The sequence below is a fragment of the Chlorocebus sabaeus genome, chromosome 29, assembly GCF_047675955.1.
Source record: "Chlorocebus sabaeus isolate Y175 chromosome 29, mChlSab1.0.hap1, whole genome shotgun sequence".
Classification (NCBI taxonomy): domain Eukaryota; kingdom Metazoa; phylum Chordata; class Mammalia; order Primates; family Cercopithecidae; genus Chlorocebus; species Chlorocebus sabaeus.
The window spans coordinates 16,078,764-16,101,389 of record NC_132932.1 but is presented as its reverse complement, the minus strand read 5'-3'; the positions used below and the strand labels follow the sequence as shown (position 1 = coordinate 16,101,389).

At 44.9% G+C, this 22,626-nt stretch overlaps 1 protein-coding gene and 2 pseudogenes across 2 annotated transcripts; all 3 read left to right on the top strand.

Moving 5' to 3' along the window:
• The first annotated feature begins 88 nt into the window (after positions 1-88).
• On the top strand, positions 89-6,139 carry LOC103231502 (p53 apoptosis effector related to PMP-22 pseudogene; annotated as a pseudogene).
• A 96-nt stretch (positions 6,140-6,235) lies between these two features.
• Positions 6,236-16,058, top strand: LOC103231173 (golgin subfamily A member 8A-like). Of its 2 annotated transcripts, none has more exons than XM_073013009.1 (5): positions 6,236-13,381; positions 13,808-14,532; positions 14,614-14,716; positions 14,806-14,962; positions 15,049-16,058. In XM_073013009.1, exons 2-5 carry the CDS (start codon positions 14,327-14,329, stop codon positions 15,243-15,245), a joined length of 663 nt encoding a protein of 220 aa, XP_072869110.1. In that variant the 5' UTR covers positions 6,236-13,381; positions 13,808-14,326; the 3' UTR covers positions 15,246-16,058. The 2 variants fall into 2 exon arrangements, with proteins under 2 accessions (XP_072869110.1, XP_007988599.3); XM_007990408.3 differs by having other exon boundaries at positions 6,236-13,900; positions 14,155-14,532.
• Positions 16,059-17,832: 1,774 nt separating this feature from the next.
• LOC103231174 (probable ribosome biogenesis protein RLP24 pseudogene) lies at positions 17,833-20,114 on the top strand (annotated as a pseudogene).
• Positions 20,115-22,626: the final 2,512 nt, after the last annotated feature.

Below are 22,626 nucleotides of genomic sequence, written 5' to 3'. Positions count from 1 at the left end.
TTTACCTGTGAACCTTGGTGAGTGAGGGAAGGACAAAGGCAGAAAGGAAGGATCCCTGGTCAGTAAACGTTGGGGGAGAGATGGAACCAGAGGAATTTCCCAGGAAAGGGCTCTGTGCAGAGCATCCTGCTTAGTGATAGATTCTGACAACCAAAAACTGGACGCCCTTCTCTTAGTTGCTGGGGTTCTGGCAAAGACTGGGAAATGAGGGGTTGGCAGAAAATACAAAGCAGGCAAAGGCTTTAGGGCCCTTATAATCTCCAACCACATTTTAAAGTTAATTATATTAAGAGTGGGGCATGGCGAAATGTGCCTACAGTTCCAGTGACTTGGGTGGCTGAGGTGGGAGGATCGCTTGAGCCTTGGAGGTTGAGGCTGCAGTGAGCTATGATTGCACCACTGCACTCCAGCCTGGGGTAACAGAGTGAGACCCCCATCTCTAAATAAAAGTCAATCTTCAGTTATGTCTCATTATACAGTTTCCTTAACCAGATTTCTACAATGGCGCCATGATTAGGCAATCTCAGATTAAAAGGTCCCTTTTACAAATAAGGAAATAGACTCTAAGATGGCTGCCAATAAGTGGCAGTGCTGGGACTTAACTCAGGTCTCATCATTAATCCAGGGCTTTTGGAATTCCAGGGATATGGCACTGTCTGCCATAATTTTGTTAATTTACTGATTGTTTTAGAAATACATCTGTTATAACCAGAAATTTGGGGACAGCTTAGTCAATTGGTTTTCCTTACAAGCAAAATAAAGTAAAATGTAGCAGTCTGCTCGTTGATGCTCTGGTGGGATGGTTTACCTGTGAACCTTGGAGAACCGTGTCCTGCTTTCACAATTTACCAGCAAAAATGGCTACTCAGAATTTAAATATGTGTAGGACATTAATGAAAACACCTACATTCCAACTCAGTCATTGCCATTCTAGAATCTTATTGCTATTTCAAATGTCCATTTACAGCAATTAAAATACTGATTACTGTTGCTTTTATCAGTTATTGATAACTTGATCATCTGTTCTCAGTATAAATGGCAAAGCCCTATCACATGCTAAGCAAAGTTCTACGATCCAGATACTGGTAATACAATAGTGGGCAGATAGGACCCTTGCTCTCATTCCCCTGTCACTATCATGTAGTTCATAGTAGAAGCTTATCAATATTTTTATGGTTTTGTTATAGTGTTTATTTTTTAATTGTTAAAGATGTGTTAGATGCTGTTTGATTGTTTAAATTTGCATTTGTAACTCCTGCAAATCATCTGATCATGCCATACCCTTTTCCCAATGGGCTATAGAAACCTGAAGCCTGTTCTTAAAACTTTGTTTTTTAATTTATTTTTGAGACGGACTCTAGCTCTGTCACCCAGACTGGAGTGCAGTGGCAAAATCTCAGCTCACTGCAACCTCCACCTCCCAGGTTCAACTGATTCTCCTGCCTCAGCCTCCCAAGTAGCTGGGATTACAGGCATCTGCCACCATGCCCAGCTAATTTTTGTGTTTTTAGTAGAGATGGGGTTTCACCACGTTGGCCAGGCTGCTCTCAAACTCCTGACCTCAAGTGATCTGCCTGTCTCGGCCTCCTAAAGTGCTAGGATTACAGGTGTGAGCCACTACACCTGGCCTTTATTTCTTTTGAGACAGGGTCTCGCTCTTGTCCACACTGGAGTACAGTGGCTCAATCTCGGCTCACTGCAACCTCCGCCTCCCGGATTCAAGCAATTCTCCTGCCTCAGCCTCCCAAGTAGCTGGGACTACAGGCATGTGCCACCATGCCCAGCTAATTTTTTTTTTTTTTTTTTTTGAGACGGAGTCTCGCTCTGTCGCCCAGGCTGGAGTGCAGTGGCGCAATCTCGGCTCACTGCAAGCTCCGCCTCCCGGGTTCATGCCATTCTCCTGCCTCAGCCTCCCGAGGAGCTGGGACTACAGGCGCCCGCCACTGTGCCCGGCTAATTTTTTCTATTTTTAGTAGAGACGGGGTTTCACCATGGTCTCGATCTCCTAACCTTCTGATCCGCCCGCCTCGGCCTCCCAAAGTGCTGGGATTACAGGCGTGAGCCACCGCGCCCGGCAACCCAGCTAATTTTTAAAAATATTTTTAGTAGACAGGGTTTCACCATGTTGGCCAAGCTGGTCTCAAACTCCTGACCTCAAGTGATCTGCCTGCCTTGGCCTCCCAAAGTACTGGGATTACAGGCATAAGCCACCACGCCTGACCTTTATTTTTATTTCTTTGGAGACAGGGTCTCGCTCTGTCATCCACACTGGAGTGCAGTGACTCAATTTCAGCTGACTGCAACCTCTGTCTCCTGGGTTCAAACTATTATCATTCCTTAGCCTCCTGAGTAGCTGGGACTACAGGTATGCACCACCACACCCAGCTAATTTTTTTTTTTTTTTTTTTTTTTTGAGACAGTGTCTCGCTCTGTTGCCCAGGCTGGAGTGCAGTGGCGCAATCTCAGCTCACTGCAAGCTCTGCCCCCGGGGTTCACGCCATTCTCCTGCCTCAGCCTCCCATGTAGCTGGGACTACAGGTGCCCGCCACCATGCCCGGCTAATTTATTTATGGTTTTTTTTTGTAGTTTTAGTAGAGACAGGGTTTCACCGTGTTAGCCAGGATGGTCTCTATCTCCTGACCTCGTGATCCGCCCGTCTTGGCCTCCCAAAGTGCTGGGATTACAGGCTTGAGCCACCGCGCCCAGCCTAATTTTTTATTTTTAGTAGAGTCAGGGTTTCACTATGTTGGCCAGGCTGGTCTCAAACTCCTGTGCTCAGGTGATCTGCCTGCTTCGGCCTCCCAAAATGCTGAGATTACAGCGTGAGCCACCACGTGAGACAGGCAGATCACCTGAGGTCAGGAGTTTGAGACAAGCCTGGCCAACATGGCAAAACCCTATCTCTACTAAAAATACAAAAATTATCTGGGTGTGGTGGCAGATGCCTGTAATCCTAGCTACTGGGAAGGCTGAGGCAGGAGAATTGCTTGAACCCGGGAGGCAGAGGTTGCAGTGAGCCGAGATTGTGCCACTGCACTTCACCCTGGGTGACAGTGAGACTCCATCTCAAACAAACACCTCCAATGCTCTTTCTCAAATACCATGGCTACCCTTCCTGCTTTACTTCATCTGTCACACAAGTAATATATACTCATTAAAGAAAAAGACAAGCAAAATGAAAACAAAAGTCATCCCTAATCCCACTGCTGAAGAGTTACTATCTTACCAACATTTTTCTAAGCATATGTACAACTTTAAAACAAGCACAAAAGAATAATATTGCGCTGGGCACGGTGGCTCACGCCTATAGTCCCAACACTTTGGGAGGCCGAGACGGGTGGATCACTTGAGGCCAAGATTTCGAGACCAGCCTGGCCAACATGGTGAAACCCTGTCTATATTAAAAATACAACAAGGAGCGACTCCCCGCCGCCGCCCGGGCCCGCGTGCTCCTCCGCCCGGCCCCACACCGCGGGTCGACGTGATCCGCTGCAGCCTGGCCTGCGAGCGCTGCCGCTGGATCCTGACCCTGCTCCTACTCAGCGCCATCGCCTTTGACATCATAGCCCTGGCCGGCCGCGGCAGGCGGCAGTCAAGCGACCACGTCCAGACGTCCTTGCTATGGTGGAGATGTTTCCATGAGGGCGGCAACGGCAGCGGGTCCTAAGAGGACGGCTGCTAGAGCCTCATGGAGTACGCGTTGGGTAGAGCAGCAGCTGCCATGCTCTTCTGGGGCTTCAGCATCCTGGTGATCTGTTTCATCCTCTCCGTCTTCATCCTGTGTGTACCCCAGATGCTTGTCTTCCTAAGAGTGATTGGAGGTCTCTTTGTCTTGGCTGCTGTGTTCCAGATCATCTCCCTGGTAATTTACCCCGTGAAGTACACCCAAACCTTCAACCTTCAGGCCAGCCCTTGCTGTCACTTACATCTATAACTGGCCCTACGGCTTTGGGTGGGCAGCCACGATTATCCTCATCAGCTGTGCTTTCTTCTGCTACTGCCTCCCCAACAATGAAGATGACCTCCTGGGCAATACCAAGCCTAGGGACTTCTACACATCCGCCTAACTTGGGAATGAGCGTGGGAGAAAATCGCCACTGCCAAGATGGATTCCAGAAAAAGAAACTGTTTGTCTAGGCTACTTTGAACCTATTTTTTGGCAGTGTTCATAGTCAAAAATGCTAAAATAATTTGGGAGAAAATATTTTTAAAGTAGTGTTATAGTTTTATGTTCACCTTTTATTATGTTTGGTGAAGTTGTGTATTTTCACTAATTACCTATATTATGCCAATATTTCCTTATATCTACCCATAACATTGATGCTACATTTGTAAGATAATATGAACATGAAACTTAACAGTTTATAAGGTAAAAATGAGATGGTTTCCAAGATTTAATAATCCGATCAAGTTCTTGTTATTTCCAAATAGAATGAACTGGGTCTGTTAAGGGCTAAGGGGAAGAGGAAGGTAATGGTAAAAATTGTCAATGACTGGCTGGGTGTGGTGACTCAAGCTTGTAATCTCAGCACTTTGGGAGGCTGAGACAGGCCGATCACCTGAGGTCACGAGTTCAAGACCAGCCTGGCAAACATGGTGAAACCCTGTCTCTAGTGAAAATACAAAAATTAGCTGGGCGTGGTGGCACATGCCTGTAATCCCAGCTACTGGGGAGGCTGAAGCAGGAGAATCGCCTGAACCAGAGAGGTAGAGGTTGCAGTGAACTGAGATCGTTGCATTGCACTCCAGCCTGGGCAACAGAGCAAACTCTGTCTCAAAACAAACAAAAATTGTCAATGACCAAACATTCTGAAAGAAATGCCAAAAAAAGCTTTTTTTTATCAAGACTTCAAACGATTTAAAGAAGCAAAATAGTTTCCTAAATGCATATTGTTTGTGAGAATTTCTCACTAATATCCTGAATAATTCCTTTTTTTTTTTTTGAGACAGAGTCTTGCTCTGTCGCCCAGGCTGGAGTGCAGTGGCGTGATCTTGGTTCACTGCGAGCTCTGCCTCCCGGGTTCATGCCATTCTCCCGCCTCACCCTCCCGAGTAGCTGGGACTACAGGCACCCGCCACCATGCCTGGCTGATTTTTTATATTTTTAGTAGAGACAGGGTTTCACCGTGTTAGCCAGGATGGTCTCGATCTCCTGACCTCATGATTCGGCCACCTCGGCATCCCAAAATGCTGGGATTACAGGTGTGAGCCACTGAGCCCGGCCCTGAATAATTCATTTTTGCTAAGCTTCATGTTGACTCTATATATCATCTAAGAAAGTATTGTTTTGTGGTCCAAACCTGTTGCCATGGTTAGTAAGGCTTTCTTAGGTATGAAATATTTAGATGAAATTTTCTCTTTTAAAGTTCTGTATAGGGTTAGGGTGTTGGAAAATGCTATATTAATAAATCTGTAGCGTTTTGTGTTTATATGTTCAAAACCAGAGTAACTGGATTGAAAGATGGACTGATAGATCTAATCTATCAGTCTAATTTATCATGACTGATAGATCTGGTTAAGTTGTGTAGTAAAGGATTAGGAGAGCCATTCCTGTCACAAAAGTGCCTCTAAAACAGTCTAAGGAGAAAAATGGCTTGCTTTTCTAAACTTCAGATTTATCTGGGCTCTAATCATGTAGACAGGCTTCTGACAGATTGCAACTGTCAGTAGAAACCTACATATAGTTAAAATCCTGGTCTTTCTTGGTAATCAGATTTAAAATGTGTGATGTAAAACATACCACAGGAGAATTCAGGGACTTGAGTTTCCCTGAATAGCATATATATGATGCATCAGATGAGTTATTACTATTTTTTACCATTTCTACTTACATAATGAAAAACAATTCATTTTAAATATCAAAGTATTATTTTGTAAGTTGTGGAAAAGGGCAATTGAAGTTTTCATTATGAAGTTTTCCCAATAAACCAGGAATTCTAAACTTGAAAAGAAAAATAGAATTAGCCAGATGTGGCTGCACAGGCCTGTAATCCCAGCCACCCAGGAGGCTGAGGCAGGAGAATCACTTGAACCTGAGAGGCAGAGGTTACAATGAGCCGAGACCGCACCACTGCACTCCAGCCTGGGTGACAGAGACTCTCTCTCAAAAAAAAAAAAAATGAAAATAATATTGGGATTATACTGTATGCTCAGGTGTACATTATTTCTTACATGTATTGTGAATATATTTTGACAATAAATATCTTTACTTAAAATAATCACCTCATATTTTGTTTTATGGAATACAATATTAGTTTGTTGTATGAAGTCAAATATTAGATTGAACCATATATATGATCTTTTTTTTTTTTTTGAGACGGAGTTTCGCTGTCTTGCCCAGGCTGAAGTGCAGTGGCGCGATCTTGGCTCACTGCAACCTCTGCCTCCCGGGTTCACACCACTTGCCTGCCTCAGCCTCCCGAGTAGGTGGGACTACAGGCGCCCGCCACCACACCCAGCTAATTTTTTGTATTTTTAGTAGAAAGGGGGTTTTACCATGTTAGCCAGGATGGTCTCGATCTCCTCACCTCGTGATCCGCCCGCCTCGACCTCCCAAAGTGCTGAGATTACAGTCGTGAGCCACCGTGCCCGGCCTATCTGACCGTTTTTTACCTATAAAAATAGCAGTTGCCTATAGTCCCAGTTACTTGGGAGGCTGAGGCAGGAGGATCCCTTGAGCACAGGCATTCAAGACTGCAGTGAGCTATATAATTATTCCTTTGTTGTGGGACATTTAGATCATTTCTAAATTTTCACCAGTGTTGTGATAAACCTCTTTTAACGAATCTTTTTGGTCTTGTTAATTGACATATAATTTTATCATTTCCTTAGAATTTCCAGAATTAGAATTGGTGGGTCAAAGAATAGATACCTTTTTTTTTTTTGAGACAGAGACTTGCTCTGTCACCCAAGCTGGAGTGCAATGACATGATTGCAGTTCACTGCAACCTTTGCCTCCTGGGTTCAAGCAATTCTCCTGCCTCAGCTTCCCAAGTAGCTAAGATTACAGGCGCCTGCCACCACGCCCAGCTAACTTTTTGTATTTTTAGTAGAGATGGGGCTTCACCATATTGGCCAGGCTGGTCTCGGACTCCTCATCTCAAGTGATCCACCCGCCTTGGCCTCACAAAGTGCTGGGATGTCAGGCATGAGTCACTGCACCCTGCCAGGAGGTGACATTTGAACAGAGCCTTGAAGATGCTGTGTAGAAAGTCTGACAGGTGGCCAGGCGTAGTGTCTCATGCCTGTCATCCCAGCACTTTGGGAGGCCAAGGTGAGAGGATCGCTTGAGGCCAGAAGTTTGAGGCCAGCCTGGGCAGCACAGTGAGACCCTGTCCCTTAAAAAAAAAAAAAAAGAATTAGTAAACCCGGGAGGCGGAGCTTGCAGTGAGCTGAGATCCAACCACTGCACTCCAGCCTGTCACAGCGAGACTCTGTCTCAAAAAAAAAAAAGAAAAAAAGGGAAAAAATTAGGCCAGGTGTGGTGGCTCACGCCTATAATCCCAGCACTTTGGGACGCCAAGGCGGGCAGATCATGAAGTCAGGAGATTGAGACCATCCTAGCTAACACAGTGAAACCCCATCTCTACTAAAAATACAAAAAATTAGCTGGGCGTGGTGGCGGGTGCCTGTGGTCCCAGCTACTCAGGAGACTGAGGCAGGAGAATGGCATGAACCCGGGAGGTGGAGTTGGCAGTGAACAGAGATCGTGCCACTGCACTCCAGCCTGGGTGACAGAGCAAGACTCCATCTCAAAAAAAAGAAAAAAAGAAAAAATAGCCCAGCGTGGTGGCCCTTGCCTGTGGTCCCAGCTGCTCAGGAGGCTGAGGTAGGAGGATCACTTGAGGCCATGGAGTTGAGGCTACAATGAGCCATGACTGTGCCACTGCACTCCAGCCTGAGTGACAGAGCAAGACCCTGCCTCAAAAGAAAAAAAAAGTTTGATAGGGCATATGGAACAAGAGACAGGAACAAGAGGGAAGAGCATGAACAAAGGTATTGAAGAGTAGAGGGACACTGTGTTGGGAACTGAGTGGTGTGGACTGCACAGTGGTGGGAGGAAGGGCAGAGAGAGTTTCCAAAAATAGCTGGGACCAGACTGGGAAAGGCCTTGAATGCCTTCCCAAGGAGTTAGGAATTTATTCCATACCTGGTGCCCATGAAGGAAGCAGATTGCTTCAAGGTTAAGCTCAGGCTTTGGAGACAGACTCTCCGAGTTTGGATTCAGGCCCTGCCACTTATTAGCCATGGGGCTGGGCTCACCCAGCCTCAATTTCCTCATCTGTAAAATAGGAGTAATAATCACAGGATTGTTGTGGGGTTTCAATGAGAGAATGCGTGTAAAATGCTTAGTACAGTTACTGTCACTTATTTCTCAATAACTGCTGGCTTTGGTCATCAATAAAAGAGAGAAACAACATTATCAGACCTGTATTTAGAAGGCATTCTGGCAGATAGGGACAGATTTGGGCCAAAATCTCAAGCCAGTATTTTTCAAGGGTACACTAAACCTTGGTACATATCTAATTATAATACATTTTTTAAAAGCGTTAAATGAGTATAGTTGAAACTGCAGAAATTTTTTTTTCTTTCTTTCTTTTTTTTTTTTTTTTGAGACAGAATCTAACTCTATTGCCCAGGATGGAGTGCAATGGCGCGGTCTTGGCTCACTGCAACCTCTGTCTCCCAAGTTCAAGCAATTATCCTGCCTCAGCCTCCCAAGTAGCTAGGACTATAGGCACGTGCCACCACACCTCGCTAATTTTTGTATTTTTAGTAGAGCTGGGGTTTCACCATGTTGGCCAGGCTGGTCTTGAACTCCTGGCCTTGTTATCCACCCGCCTTGGCCTCCCAAAGTGCTGGGATTACAGGCATGAGCCACCATGCCCGGCCAGTTCTTTTTTTAGGAAAGTCATTTTAGTACACATGGCTAGCCACACATGGCTTGACATGGTGGGCGTGCTGGCATCCAGAGAAAGAGAGAGCCAAAGCTGTCCATCTTGCAGACCAATGGGAGGGAGCCAGGACACAGCTGGGCTTGCTCGTGCCCAGAGAGAGAATGAGTTAAGCTGCTTACACTGAAGGCAAGGGAGAGTCAGCTGTGCAGCTCTGTGTGGGGGCAGCTGGCTCAAGCAGGGCAAACAGTGTTAAGAGTAAGCTCCTAAGAAGAGAGCTAGTGTAAGAAAGCTGTTAATGAGAGCTGCTGCTGAATAAAACTATCTTTCACCTGCCTACAGCCCCCTGGAGTGTTCTTTCTGTTTACCCACCCACTCCCCTCAGACTTCAGCATGAGCAGGACCTGGACTCTGGGATCTGACACACATCTCTACTGAAAATACAAAAATTAGCCGGTATGGTGGTACATGCCTGTAATTCCAGCTACCAGGGTGGCTGAGGCACGATGATTGCCTGAACCCAGGAGTCAGAGGTTGCAGTGAGCTAAGACCACGTCACTGCACTCCACCCTGGGCAAGAGAACCTGACCCTGTGTCAAAACAAAACAAAGTTAAAGACCATTTGTCCAGTATAAACTCTTTCAAAATATATACTCAAGCATAGAAAAGTCTAGAAATATCATCAATGGTAATTTCAGGAAAGAATGTTAAGGTGATGCTTTTTCTGCATTTTTTTTCTTTTCTTTTCTTTTTTTTTTGAGATAGGCTCTTGCTCTGTCACCCAGGCTGGAGTGCAGTGATGCAATCAGGCCTCACTGCAGCCTCGACCTCCCAGGCTTAAGCCATCCTCCCACTTCAGTCTCTTAAGTAGCTGGGACTACAGGCACAAGCCACCATACCTGGCTAATTTTTGCATTCTTGTATTTTTTGCAAAGATGGGGTTTTGCCATGTTGCCCAAGCTGGTCTCAAGTGATCCGCCCACCTTGTCCTCCCAGAGTGCTGGGATTACAAGTGTGAGCCATGTGTGCCAGGCCTACATTTTCTTTTCTATAATAACCATGACCCTGGGTTTCATGTACCAACATTTTCTAACAATAATATTTACAAAGCATACTATGAAAAATGTTCAGAGAAAAGAATACACAACTGTAAAAATCATATATAGTTTTCTTTTTGTTTGTTTGTTTGTTTGTTTTTAGAGCCAAAAAAGAAACAAAGTAGATTGTCCAGGGAGATAGTTACTTCCACTTTGTATTTCTCTGGTGAACTCGTTAGGAACTCTAAAAAGTTCCAGGAGGGCCAGGCACGGTGGCTCACACCTATAATCCCAGCACTTTGGGAGGCTGAGGGGGCAGATCACGAGGTCAGGAGATTGAGACCATCCTGGCTAACACGGTGAAACCCCGTCTCTACTAAAGATACAAAAAATTAGCCAGGCATGGTGGCAGGTGCCTGTAATCTCAGCTACTCGGGAGGCTGAGGCAGGAGAATTGCTTGAACCTGGGAGATGGAGCTTGCAGTGAGCCAAGATCGTGCCACTGCATTCCAGCCTGGGCGACAGAGTGAGAATCCACCTCAAAAAAAAAAAAAAAAAAAAAAAAAGTTTCAGGAGTAGAATCATTGGGTCAAATTACCCTGGCTTTAAGTTCTGGTTCAGAGAATTTTAACAACTTACATTGTCACCAGCAAGGTCTTTGACTATATGAGCAACTCTCACCTTAAAGTATTTCTCATCTGACATTAGCTGCCCGGCTTTCCACTGATACGTTGACTCCAGGAGGCTCCTTGAGTTCTGTGTGTTCGGCTGGCCTCTGGTGGCCCCATTACTATTTTCTGCCAGGTAAATGTCAGTTACCTTCACACAGATCTCATCACTCATGATATGCTGCAGCTTGAATCAAAGGCAAGCTGTTAGTGAAGACAGAAAACATTTCTCCACTACACAGTCAATGTTCCTTTAACTGATCCAGTCACTCCACTCAAAAAAGGTTTTGGGTATTTTTTGGCTGGCAATTTTAGAAAATTAATCACACAAACCACTGTATCATTTTCTCGGAGAATAATCAAGCCAAGATTTTCTACCATCTCAGTGGTCCATTGTAAAACTTTCATATCTATTTAAAATAAAAATCATAGAGAACTCAGGTTAATGTGCTGTTTAAAATTCTAAGGCTCTTTAAATAATTTTCCATGGGTCATATTTTTATTGCATTTTAAATGTAATAATTTGCTTTTACAACAATTAAATTAAATGCAACAATTTGCTTTTACAAATATTCTCTCTCATTTGATCCTCACAACCACCCTGGGAAGCAGGTTGGAGAGAGAGTTGGGCCTTTTAGGAGAGAGATTTACACAATGCATAAGAAAGCTCACTGTGAGCCAGGGCAAGGAGGGGAGCCTTGGAGAATCATGAATGCAATATCTATGTCTATATTCCCAGACCAACAGCAAAGCCTGAAACTCATTAGGTATTTAAGAAATAGCTGCTGAGTTATTGCCTAGGGGTGCTCAGCTAAAGAAGCAGGGTTGGGACTAACAGTCAAGCTTCCTGACTCCTAGCGCAATACTTCTCCAAACACACCACTTATTTTTCTATATCTGATAGAAAGTAAAGTGCTTAAGTTGTACATAATGTTAACTCACTTTCCATACAGGCCAACCATGATTGACTATCAGTAACTGTTGTGACAATCTTAGGAAACTAATTACTAGAAAGTTGAACCTTTCAGAGTTCTCATTCTCATGTCATATACTATTTCTATTGTGAAATAAAAATCCTTCCAAATGAAACTTTACCCATCAAAATGACAGAGAAGTGAAAAATAGATACAAGAAGAAAGCAAAATGTTTATTTCAATATCGATTTGACTATTTTGCTGTAAAATTATCATAACCACCAAGCCATTCTATTTTTAGGAAGATACATTCTTTTTGAAGTGTTAGGAACTATGATAACTATTTATTTATTTATTTATTTATTTATTTATTTATTTATTTTGGAGACAGAGTCTTGCTCTGTTGCCCAGGCTGGAGTGCAGTGGCGCGATCTTGGCTCACTGCAAACTCCGCCTCCCGGGTTCACGCCATTCTCCTGCCTCGGCCTCCTGAGTAGCTGGGATAACTATTTATTCTTAACTTTAAGTCCTAAATGATCAGTATGCATATTAGTAGATAACTGGACACAGAGCAAGGTCAGAAGGGTGACTGAGTGTGGCAGAAAGGGCAGTATCTCCAGTATTATCTGGACAATGAGTCCAGATAATGGATTCTGATACAACCATTCAAATAATGCTTATGAGTACTTGACAGCAGGGAAAAGCTTAAGATACAGTATTTTAGAGAGGAAAAAGGCAAGTTGGAAAAAAATATATGGAAAGCATGACTTCAGTCATGCATAGAGATGCTTCTACTTTAAACTTTTTTTTTTTTTTCTTTTTGAGACAGGGTCTTGCTCTGTCGCCCAGGCTGGAGTGCAGTGGCACGGTGATCTCAGCTCACTGCAGCCTCAACTTCCTGGGCTCAAGCAAGCCTCTCACCTCAACCCCCTAAGTAGCTGGGACTACAGGCATGTGCCACCACACCCAGCTAATTTTTTGTATTCTTAGTAGAGATGGGGTTTTGCCATGTTGCCCAGTCTGGTCTCAAATTCCTGAGTTTAAGTAATCCGCCTGCCTCGGCCTCCTAAAGTGCTGGGATTACAGCACATAAGCCACTGCCTCTACTTTATACTTTCTTGTTGAAGTAGACTGTATTACTGATTCCCCACCCATGCCCTCTTTTTGGATATCTGGCTCCTTCTCAAGTCTCTGGAAAGGGCAGCACTACAAATCCAGGGACAACTAGGGAACTCCCACCCTCGCTGCTAGGCAGACCAGTCTGTGGCTTACAGTTTAAATAGTTGGAAGAAGGACCTGAAATTTGAGGCTGGGGAGGGAGGCATGGGGTTCTAGGCAAGGGAGGCATTAGGCCTGGAGCAAGGGACCAGGGGTCTGGGCAGGCCACAGAGCACCACAGTGCCCTCACTACCCTATTAATGGGCCAGGAATCTGGAAGCTAGCCACCACATGCCCTCATGCCCAAGGTCTTCCTGCAGGTGGAGCTGAAGAGCCAACAGGCTCAGAGCAGCGAGACCAGTACCCGGGTCACCTGCAGCAGTACCTGCTTATCAGCAGCAGGTGGCCACTTATCAGCAGCTGACCTCTGAAATGAGGTGCTGCACAGGCAGTTACTGCTGCAGACGCAGCTCCTGGACCAGCTGCAGCAGCAGGAAGCTCAAGGCAAAGTGGTAGCTAAGATGGCCCACCAAAAGTTGCAGGAGACCCTGGGGAGGGAGTTGCTGAGGACAGGGCCCCGAGAGGGACAACGTGGCAACATCCATGCCTTCTCACCCTCTTTCCTGGCCTCTTAGGAGCACCTGGAAGCTACCAGCCAGCAGAAACAGCAGATAAAGCCCAGTTGAGCCTCATGGTTCTCCCTGGGGAAGGTATGGGAGACCACGCAGAGGAAAAGGCGAGAGCCCCGGGAGGAAAGGGGGACTGTTAGCAGCATAGGATTGAGGAGTTGGAAGAGACCTTTAAGACAGCTGGTCATTATGCCAACCGGGTGTCCGCGCTAAGTTCGGTATCAATATGGTGACCTCCTGGGAGCAGGAGGCCATCAGGTTGCCTAAGGATGGGAGAACTGGCCCAGGTCAGAAAGGAACCAGGTCAGGACTCCCGCACCAATCGGTAGTGGGACTGTGCCTGGGCAGTATAGCAAGATCTTGGTTCTTAAAAGTAAAAATAAAGAACAGCTCATTCCTCTCTGGGAATGGGCTGATTCAGGGTTACACAGTGAGGGTGGGGGCAAAGGTGGGCCCCCAGTACTTCCCTTGTTGGGTTTTCTGAGGACCCCTCTGGCCACCCCTTAGAGGAGATGGAGGAGGACATCTGGACAGTGAGGAGGAGGAGGCACCTCGGCCCATGCAGAACATCCCAGAGGACCTGGAGAGCCTGGAGGCCAGGTGAGCCTGACTTTCCCTGCTCCTACTTTGCCACCTTCCTCAGTGGTCCCTCCCAGATCCCCTTATGTTCTTGGTTTCCCTGCCTTCTGATTTCTGTGGGCTTTCATTCCTTCCGGGAGCCAGTGGTCAAACACCATTTCACCTGTGACCAACAGGTGCACACTCTGAGCCCCAAGGGAAGGTGATGCGCTCCACCTCCCTGCCCTGGTTGTTCTGTGTATGTCCCTATAAGAATACTCACCTCTTGCCTTCAGGTGGCATTTTTCAACTTCGCTGGAGCCAGTGCCCAGTAGGAGCAAAGGGTGTGCTGGCAGCGCCTGGCTCACCCAGTGGCCTCGTCCCAGAAGGAGCCAGAGGCAGTGGCCCAGCCATAGGGACTGGGGGTGAGTCTATGTGTGGGGAGACCCACCGGCCCTGCACGGGACCATGGAGAAGCTGCAGGTGAGTAGATCCTGGTATTGGCCAAGACGGGTGGGGGCGGGGCAAGGCAGGTGGCTTCTGAGATGTGACCCCATTATTTTGGCTCCAGAGCGGCTTTATGGACCTCCTGAAGGAGAATGTGGACCTGAAGGAGTGGGTGGAGAAACTAGAGCTTGGATTCATACACCTCTAAGGAAAGACAGATACCATGAGTGAGTGGGAGACCAGGGCACGGCATGGGGAGCTGCTGGGCTGTCAGAGGGGCCCCAGCATCTGAGCCTGTCCTCCCACAGGAAAGTACATCACCCCAGATGGGAGCCAGGGGGCAGTGCCAAAGATGCGGCACTGGGAGAGGAGGACATCATCAGGCTGGCCCAGGACCAGGAGGAGATGAAGGTAGGGTGTGCAACATGTCTGCAGGGGTGGGGGTGGGGGTGAACTTGGGCGCCAGCACCAGCATGACAGCTAAGCACCCCTCCCTCCAGGTGAACCTGCTGGAGCTGCAGGGACAGGTGTTGCGGCTTGTGGGCGACCACAACAAGGGGCACGACAAATTCCTGACCACTGCCCAGGGTCCTGGTGATCAGCCCGCTCTAGGAGCCCCAATCCCCCAGGAGCTTGGGTGTGCTGACAAGCAGGGTGGTGAGTAGAGCCCTCAGGCGGGGTGGGCAGGCAGGAGCAGGGGAGGCTCGCACTGACCTCAGATCCCCTCCTCCCTCTGTCTGAAGATCTTCGTGAGGTGAGCCTCACTGACAGCGTGGAGCCTGCACCAGGAGAGGCCAGAGAGGGTTCTCCCCACGACAACCCCACTGCACAGCAGATCGTGCAGCTGCTTCCTCTAACGCAGGACTCCCCAGGAGCACCGAGGCTTGGGCAGCAACCCCTGCATGCCATTCTTTTCACCGTGCCGAGATCAGGGAGATAAACATCACCATCATCTAAGAGCTGGTCAAGAAATTTAAGAAAAAAAAAAAAAAAGTTAAGGGATTAATCTCCTACACAATTCATTTACTTCATTTGAATGTTAGAGCCACTCATGTTTGTGTTTCTAACTTAAATTTATTTGTGGAAAGTTAAAGGAGAGTGGGTCTTTCCCTCATGTTCACTCTCTATTTTGACAGTTCAAATCACTTCACTTTTACTTGACACATATAAATGACTAGGAATGACCTTCTGATAGTGTTTAGCATCTGTAACCTATCTGACAATAATGTGTTCATCAGGGACCTCTGGATTAAATCACATACTGGCATATTTAAGCTGAATGTCAGTCTGAAAAATAAATGTGCTATATTACCTGAAATACCACTCTTTGTGTAGGAATTTTGTCATATGTTTAAGAAAAAGCTAAAAAGAATGGAAATCCTATGACAATAACTTAAGTCTTTCTTCAAAGTGCATGCAGTCGTTTGCAATACCTCATTCAGCCAAGTATTTGTTCTCTTCCTGATTCAGTATAAGGCAGCTTTCAATTTGCTTAGAAGGCAACATTAGAAGGTCAGAGTTCAGCAGAAATATAGAATTTTAAAATGCGAGTTCAATTGAATAAATTTGAATTTTTGTAGGAGGTAAAGAATCAAAATACCTGTTTATTTAAAGATTGCAGTATGTGATAATCATTTTTAAAGTATTTGATTAAACCTGATAGGTTTTCCAGAAATGAAAAAAAAATCAATTTTAAAACCAAAGCTGCATGTCCTCACTCATAGGTGGGAACTGAACAATGAGATCACTTGGACTCGGGAAGGGGAACATCATACACCGGGGCCTATCATGGGGAGGGGGGAGGGGGGAGGGGGGAGGGGGGAGGGGGGAGGAATTGCATTGGGAGTTATACCTGATGTAAATGACGAGTTGACGGGTGCTGACGAGTTGATGGGTGCAGCACGCCAACATGGCACAAGTATACATATGTAACAAACCTGCACGTTATCCACATGTACCCTAGAACTTAAAGTATAATTAAAAAAAAAAAAAAAACCAAAGCTGATTTTCAGAAAATTTCAAAATGTAAATCAGCTCAATGCAGAATATAGTTTCTCTAAAACTTTATCTTTTTTTTTTTTTTTTTTTTTTTTTTTTGAGACGGAGTCTTGCTCTGTAGCCCGGGCTGGACTGCAGTGGCCGGATCTCAGCTCACTGCAAGCTCCGTCTCCCGGGTTTATGCCATTCTCCTGCCTCAGCCTCCCGAGTAGCTGGGACTACAGGCGCCCGCCACCTCGCCCGGCTAGTTTTTTGTATTTTTAGTAGAGACGGGGTTTCACCGTGTTAGCCAGGATGGTCTCGATCTCCTGACCTTGTGATCCGCCCGTCTCGGCCTCCCAAAGTGCTGGGATTACAGGCTTGAGCCACCGCGCCCGGCAAAAACTTTATCTTAAGGAGTCATTTTACAATAGTATAACTATTTTAAAATGTACTGTTATTTTAATGTTTTGAAATAAATTAAAACAGTTTTTTTTTTTTTTCTGAGACGGAGTCTCGCTCTGTCGCCCAGACTGGAGCGCAGTGGCGAAATCTACACTCACTGCAAGCTCCGCCTCCCGGGTTCATGCCATTCTCCTGCTTCAGCTTCCCGTGTAGCTGGGACTACAGGCGCCCGCCATTGCGCCCGGCTAATTTTTGTATTTTTAGTAGAGACAGGGTTTCACCGTGTTAGCCAGGATGGTCTAGATCTCCTGACCTCGTGATCCACCCGTCTTGGCCTCCCAAAGTGCTGGGATTACAGGCGTGAGCCACTGCACCTGGCCAAATTAAAACATTTTAAAATATGAATACTGTAGCTTAAAAGAAAGAAACTGGAGAAGGAAAAGTAGAGAAAGAAATGCCAATTCCAGTCCAAAGCTTTATTTGCCAAGTTTTCTTAGAATAACTTTTACCAATTTACAAATTCTTATAAACAGAATCTATATGGAAATACTGAAAGACTTTTGCCTAAAGTGGCATTATTGAATACTGCTGTGATGCTACTGTAATGTAATAAATTATCATTGCAAAGTGCTGTTTTTGACTTAAAATTTTATTTTGTGTGTCTTGAAAACCATAGTATTAAAGGTATTGAGATTGTGCAAATGCTGGGCACAATTGGCATGAGATAATGTTTTTATTTTTACAAAATTGTAATATAACTATGCAACTGTTTATTAAAAGAACACAAACTGAAAAAGTTATGGGATTAAAAAAATAATGGGATTAAACAAGTTATGAGATGTTCAGCATGGTGGCTCATGCCTGTAATCCCAGCACTTTGGGAGGCCGAGGTGGGCAGATCACAAGGTCAGGAGATCAACACCATCCTGGCTAACACGGTGAAACCCCGTCTCTGCTAAAAATACAAAAAATTAGCCAGGCACGGTGGCACACCCCTGTAGTGCCAGCTACTTGGGAGGCTGAGGCAGGAGAATCACCTGAACCTGGAAGGCGGAAGTTGCAGCGAGCCGAGATCGTGCCATGGCACTCCAGTCTGGGCAACAGAGTGACACTCCGTCTCAAAAAAAAAAAAAGTTATGAGATTAAAAAGTTTTGGGATTAAAAAAAAAGTTACGCTATGGGATTAAAAAATGTTGTGAAAAAAGGTGTGGAAAAAAATTGTGGGAAAAAAGTTGTGGAAAAAGTTATGGAAAAAAAGTTATTCCAAAAAAAGTTTTATGAAAAGCTATGAGATTTAAAAAAAAATCTTGTGATAAAAATTAAATAAATAAAAGCAGGCCACTGTCAGCAAAGACTGGAGAAGTGTCTAATGGGGGAGACAGGTGCAGATCAGATGAAGATCACTGTCATCCAAAAGCAGGGAACTAGGCCCAGTGTGGTGGCTCACTCCTGTAAGCCCAGTATTTTGGGAGGCCAAGGTGAGCAGATCACCTGAGGTCAAGAGTTCGAGACCACTCTGGCCAAATGGCAAAACCCTGTTTCTACTAAAAATACAAAAAATTAGCTGGTGTGGTGGCGCATGCCTATAGTCCCAGCTACTCAGGAGGCTGAGACGGGAGAATTACTTGAACCTGGGAGGTGGAGGTTTTAGTGAGCCGAGATCATACCATTGCACTCCAGCCTGGGTGACAGAGCAAGACTCCATCTCAAAAGAAAAAAAATATATATATGGAAAAAACTTATGAAAAAAAAGTTATAGGATTTAAAAGGGTCATGGGATAAAAATTTTAAAAAAGCTGGGTGCAGTGGCTCACACCTGTAAGCCCAGCACTTTGGGAGGCTGAGGCAGGCGGATCACCTGAGGTCAGGATTTGAGACCAGCTTGGCCAACATGGAGAAACCTCATCTCTACCAAAAATACAAAAATTAGCCAGGAGTGGTGGCGCATGCCTGTAACCCCAGCTGCTCCAGAGGCTGAGGCAAGAGAATTGCATGAACCTGGGAGGCAGAGGTTGTAGTTAGCCAAGATTGCACCACTGCCCTTCAGCCTGGGCAACAGAGTGAGACTCCAAGGGGAAAAAAAGGAGTGTAAGGTAATGCTTCACTCATCTTCTTTAAACGGCAGTGGGAGTAAATCCCACCACTTTGACTTCCTCTCAAGCTTGGCGTTTGTTTGGTGGGGTCCCACGCGGGTTCAACATGCATATCGAGAAGTGTTATTTCTGTTCTGGGCCCATCTACCCTGGACACGGCATGATATTTGTCCGCAATGATTGCAAGGTGTTCAGATTTTGCAAATCTAAATGTCATAAAAACTTTAAAGAGAAGCGCAATCCTCGCAAAGTTAGGTGGACCAAGGCATTCCGGAAAGCAGCTGGTAAAGAGCTTACAGTGGATAATTCATTTGAATTTGAAAAACGTAGAAATGAACCTATCAAATACCAGCGAGAGCTATGGAATAAAACTACTAATGCAATGAAGAGAGTTGAAGAGATCAAACAGAAACGCCAAGCTAAATTTATAATGAACAGATTGAAGAAAAATAAAGAGCTACAGAAAGTTCAGGATATCAAAGAAGTCAAGCAAAACATCCATCTTATCCGAGCCCCTCTTGCAGGCAAAGGGAAGCAGTTGGAAGAGAAAATGGTATAGCAGTTACAAGAGGATGTGGACATGGAAGATGCTCCTTAAAAATCTCTGTAACCATTTCTTTTGTGTACATTTGAAAATACCCTTTGGATACTTGGAACTGCTAAATTATCTTATTTTTTACATAAGGTCACTTAAATGAAAAGTGATTAAAATACATCTTTCCTACATTGCCTTCTACATAACATCAGATATTACGGATGTTAGATTGCATCTCAGTGTTAAATCTTCACTGATAGATGTACTTAAGTAAATCATGAAAATTCTGCTTATAACTATAGAAGTGAATTGTGGATGTAAAATGGTTATGCCATTTGGATAATGGCACTAGGCAGCATTTGTATAGTAGCTAATGGCAAAAATTCATGGCTAGTGATATATAAAATAAAATATTCTTTGCAGTAAAATATTCCCTTTGTTAATGTTACAGAAAAGGGGGATACAAAAAGGAACTAACAATTTGTATGGCAGTATCAGATATTATTTTTGTTTTAGTATTTCCTGTTTTGGTTTATTTGCATCTTAGAAGAGCATAATGACATTGTTCGATGAAACCTAAATTATGCTGGACTGTTTTGACCTGGTTTAACCCTTCTGATAGGTAGTTGTGGATGTTGGGGATGAGAACTGAATAATCTTTGCCTGGAGTGACAATACACTCTAGAATTTCCACTTTGGAGAATATTCAGTTCTCACTTGTGATTCCTGGTAGAACAAACTTTATTTTTCTAGCCCAGCAATGATCTAGAAGCAGAGGAATCCCAGCACCTTTTAAAAGTTATTATGTGGTTTTCTTTAAAAAGCTGCTGATTTTGGAAGGTAGAATTTATGGGTACAACGTATGTTCATTATTTGTACGTAAAATAAAACCATTTAAAAAGTAAAAAAACAAAAACAAACACAAACAAATAAAAAAAAAAATCCCACCACTTTAGGGCAACCTCCATCTCCTACTGCAGCCAAGATTCAATCTAAGGGGGTTCGTGAGAAGAAAGGCTCAGCATAAAATACTGAGCTCTCAAAGTCCAGTGTGAGCACAGCATAGTTTTTGTTTTTTGCTTAACCTTGTATTATATAGCTTTTCAAACGTAGAGAAGTAGGGAGAAGCTCAGCAAGGTGGCATATGACTGTATTCCAGCTATCTGGGGGGCTGAGGCGGGAGGATCACTTGAGCCCAGGAGCTCCAGGCTGCTGTAAGCTATGACTATGCCACTGCAATCCAACCTGAGCAACAGATCAACACTCCATCTCTAAATAAAGAAGTAGAATACTAAAATGCAATAAACCTCCATGTACCCATCAGCTTTAACAATTAACAAATGGCCAATCATTTTTAAATTTTTTTATAGACATGGGGGTCTTGCTATGTTGCCTAGGCTGGTCTTGAACTCCTGGGCTCAAGCAATCCACCTGCCTCGGTCTCCCAAAGTGCTGGGATTACAGGCGTGAGCCACCGTGCCTGGCCCAGTCTTTTTCCTGAGTGTTCCTACATCTCCCCCTGGGTTATTTTAAAGCAAATCCCAAACATATTTTAGCATTTATTTATTTATTTATTTATTTTTATTTTTATTTTTATTTTTATTATTTTTTTTTGAGGCGGAGTCTTGCTCTGTCGCCCATTTTTTTATTTTTTAAGAGACAGATCGGGCCAGGCATGGTGGCTCGCGCCTATAATCCCAGCACTTTGGTAGGCCAAGGCGGGCAGATCACCTGAGGTCAGGAGTTCGAGACCAGCCTGACCAACATGGAGAAACCCTGTCTCTACTAAAAATACAAAATTAGCCAGGCGCATGGTGCATGCCTGTAATCCCAGCTACTCAGGAGGCTGCAGCAGGAGAATCACTTGAACCTGGAGGTGGAGGTTGCAGTGAGCTGAGATTGTGCCATTGCACTCCAGCCTGGGCAACAAGAGCGAAACTCCATCTCAAAGAAAAAGAAAAAAGAAACGGTGTCTCACTTTGTTGCCCAGGCTGGGGTGCTGTAGCATGATCATAGCTCACTGCAGCCTCAAACTCCTGGGCTTAATTGATCCTCCTGCCTCAGCCTCCCAAGTATGGAGATTAAAGGTGCCTACCACCACGCCTGGCTATTTTTTACATGTTGTAGTTGACCAATCTCATCTCAAACTCCCAGCTCAAGCAACTCCCGCCCCCCGCCCTGCCCTGCCACCTGGACTTCCCAAAGTGGTGGGAATTACAGACATGAACTCCTGGCCAAATTATTTCATCTGTAAAAACTTCAGTATGTATCTCTAAGAGATAAGGACTTGTTTTTAACAGAAATACAAGCCTGTATAACATAGAAATACAAGAAAAAAAAAATGATAACATAGAAATGCAATACCTGACCGGACGCTGTGGCTCACGCCTGTAATCCCAGCACTTTGGGAGGCCGAGGCAGGTGGATCACTTGAGGTCAGGAGTTCGAGATCAGCCTGGCCAACATAGCGAAACCCAGTCTCTACCAAAATTACAAAAATTAGCCAGGCATGGTGGCACGCGCCCGTAATTCCAGCCTACTCGGGAGACTGAGGCAGGAGAAACCCTTGAACTTAGGGCCAGGGGTGGGGGTGGGGGTGTGGCGCAGAGCTTGCAGTGAGCCAAGATCCTCCACTAGGCAAAAGGGCGAAACTCTGTCTGGAAAAAAATGAAAAGAAAAGAAATATAATACCTGAAAAGTTTTAGTAATTCCTTAAATCAGTTATCTTTCAATTATTATCCGAAGAAGATCCACACATTGAAACATTTAGTTGATATATCCCTTAAATCTCTTTTATTCTGAAGTGTTTCCCCCTCCCACATTTCTCCCTTTGCCATTTTTTTGAATAAGACAGATCATTTGTCCCATATAATTTCCTACATTTTGGGTATGGTTGATTTCATACCTACGATGTCTTAACATATTCCTGCTAATCTCTTATAGCCTATAAATTCGTAGTCAGATCTTGAGGCTTGATTAGGTAGGTGATGCTCTGTATTTCCTATGCATCTCACCAGGAAATGACATGATGGTATGACTGATCAGAGTTCAGGTATTGTTAGTCTGTTGCATCCATTATGTCTTTTTTCTTTTCTTTTTTTTTTTCTTTTTTTTTTTTTTTTGAGGCAAGGTCTGGCTTTGTTGCCCAGGTTGGGGTGCAGTAGCGCGATCGCAGTTCACTGCAATCTCCGCCTCCCTGACTCGAGCGATTCTCCCACCTCAGCCTCTTGAGTGCTGGGACCCCAGGCGCTGCCACCTAATTAATAGACTCATTGCCTCCGATTTTTAAATGTCCCTTTCAAGACACCGTC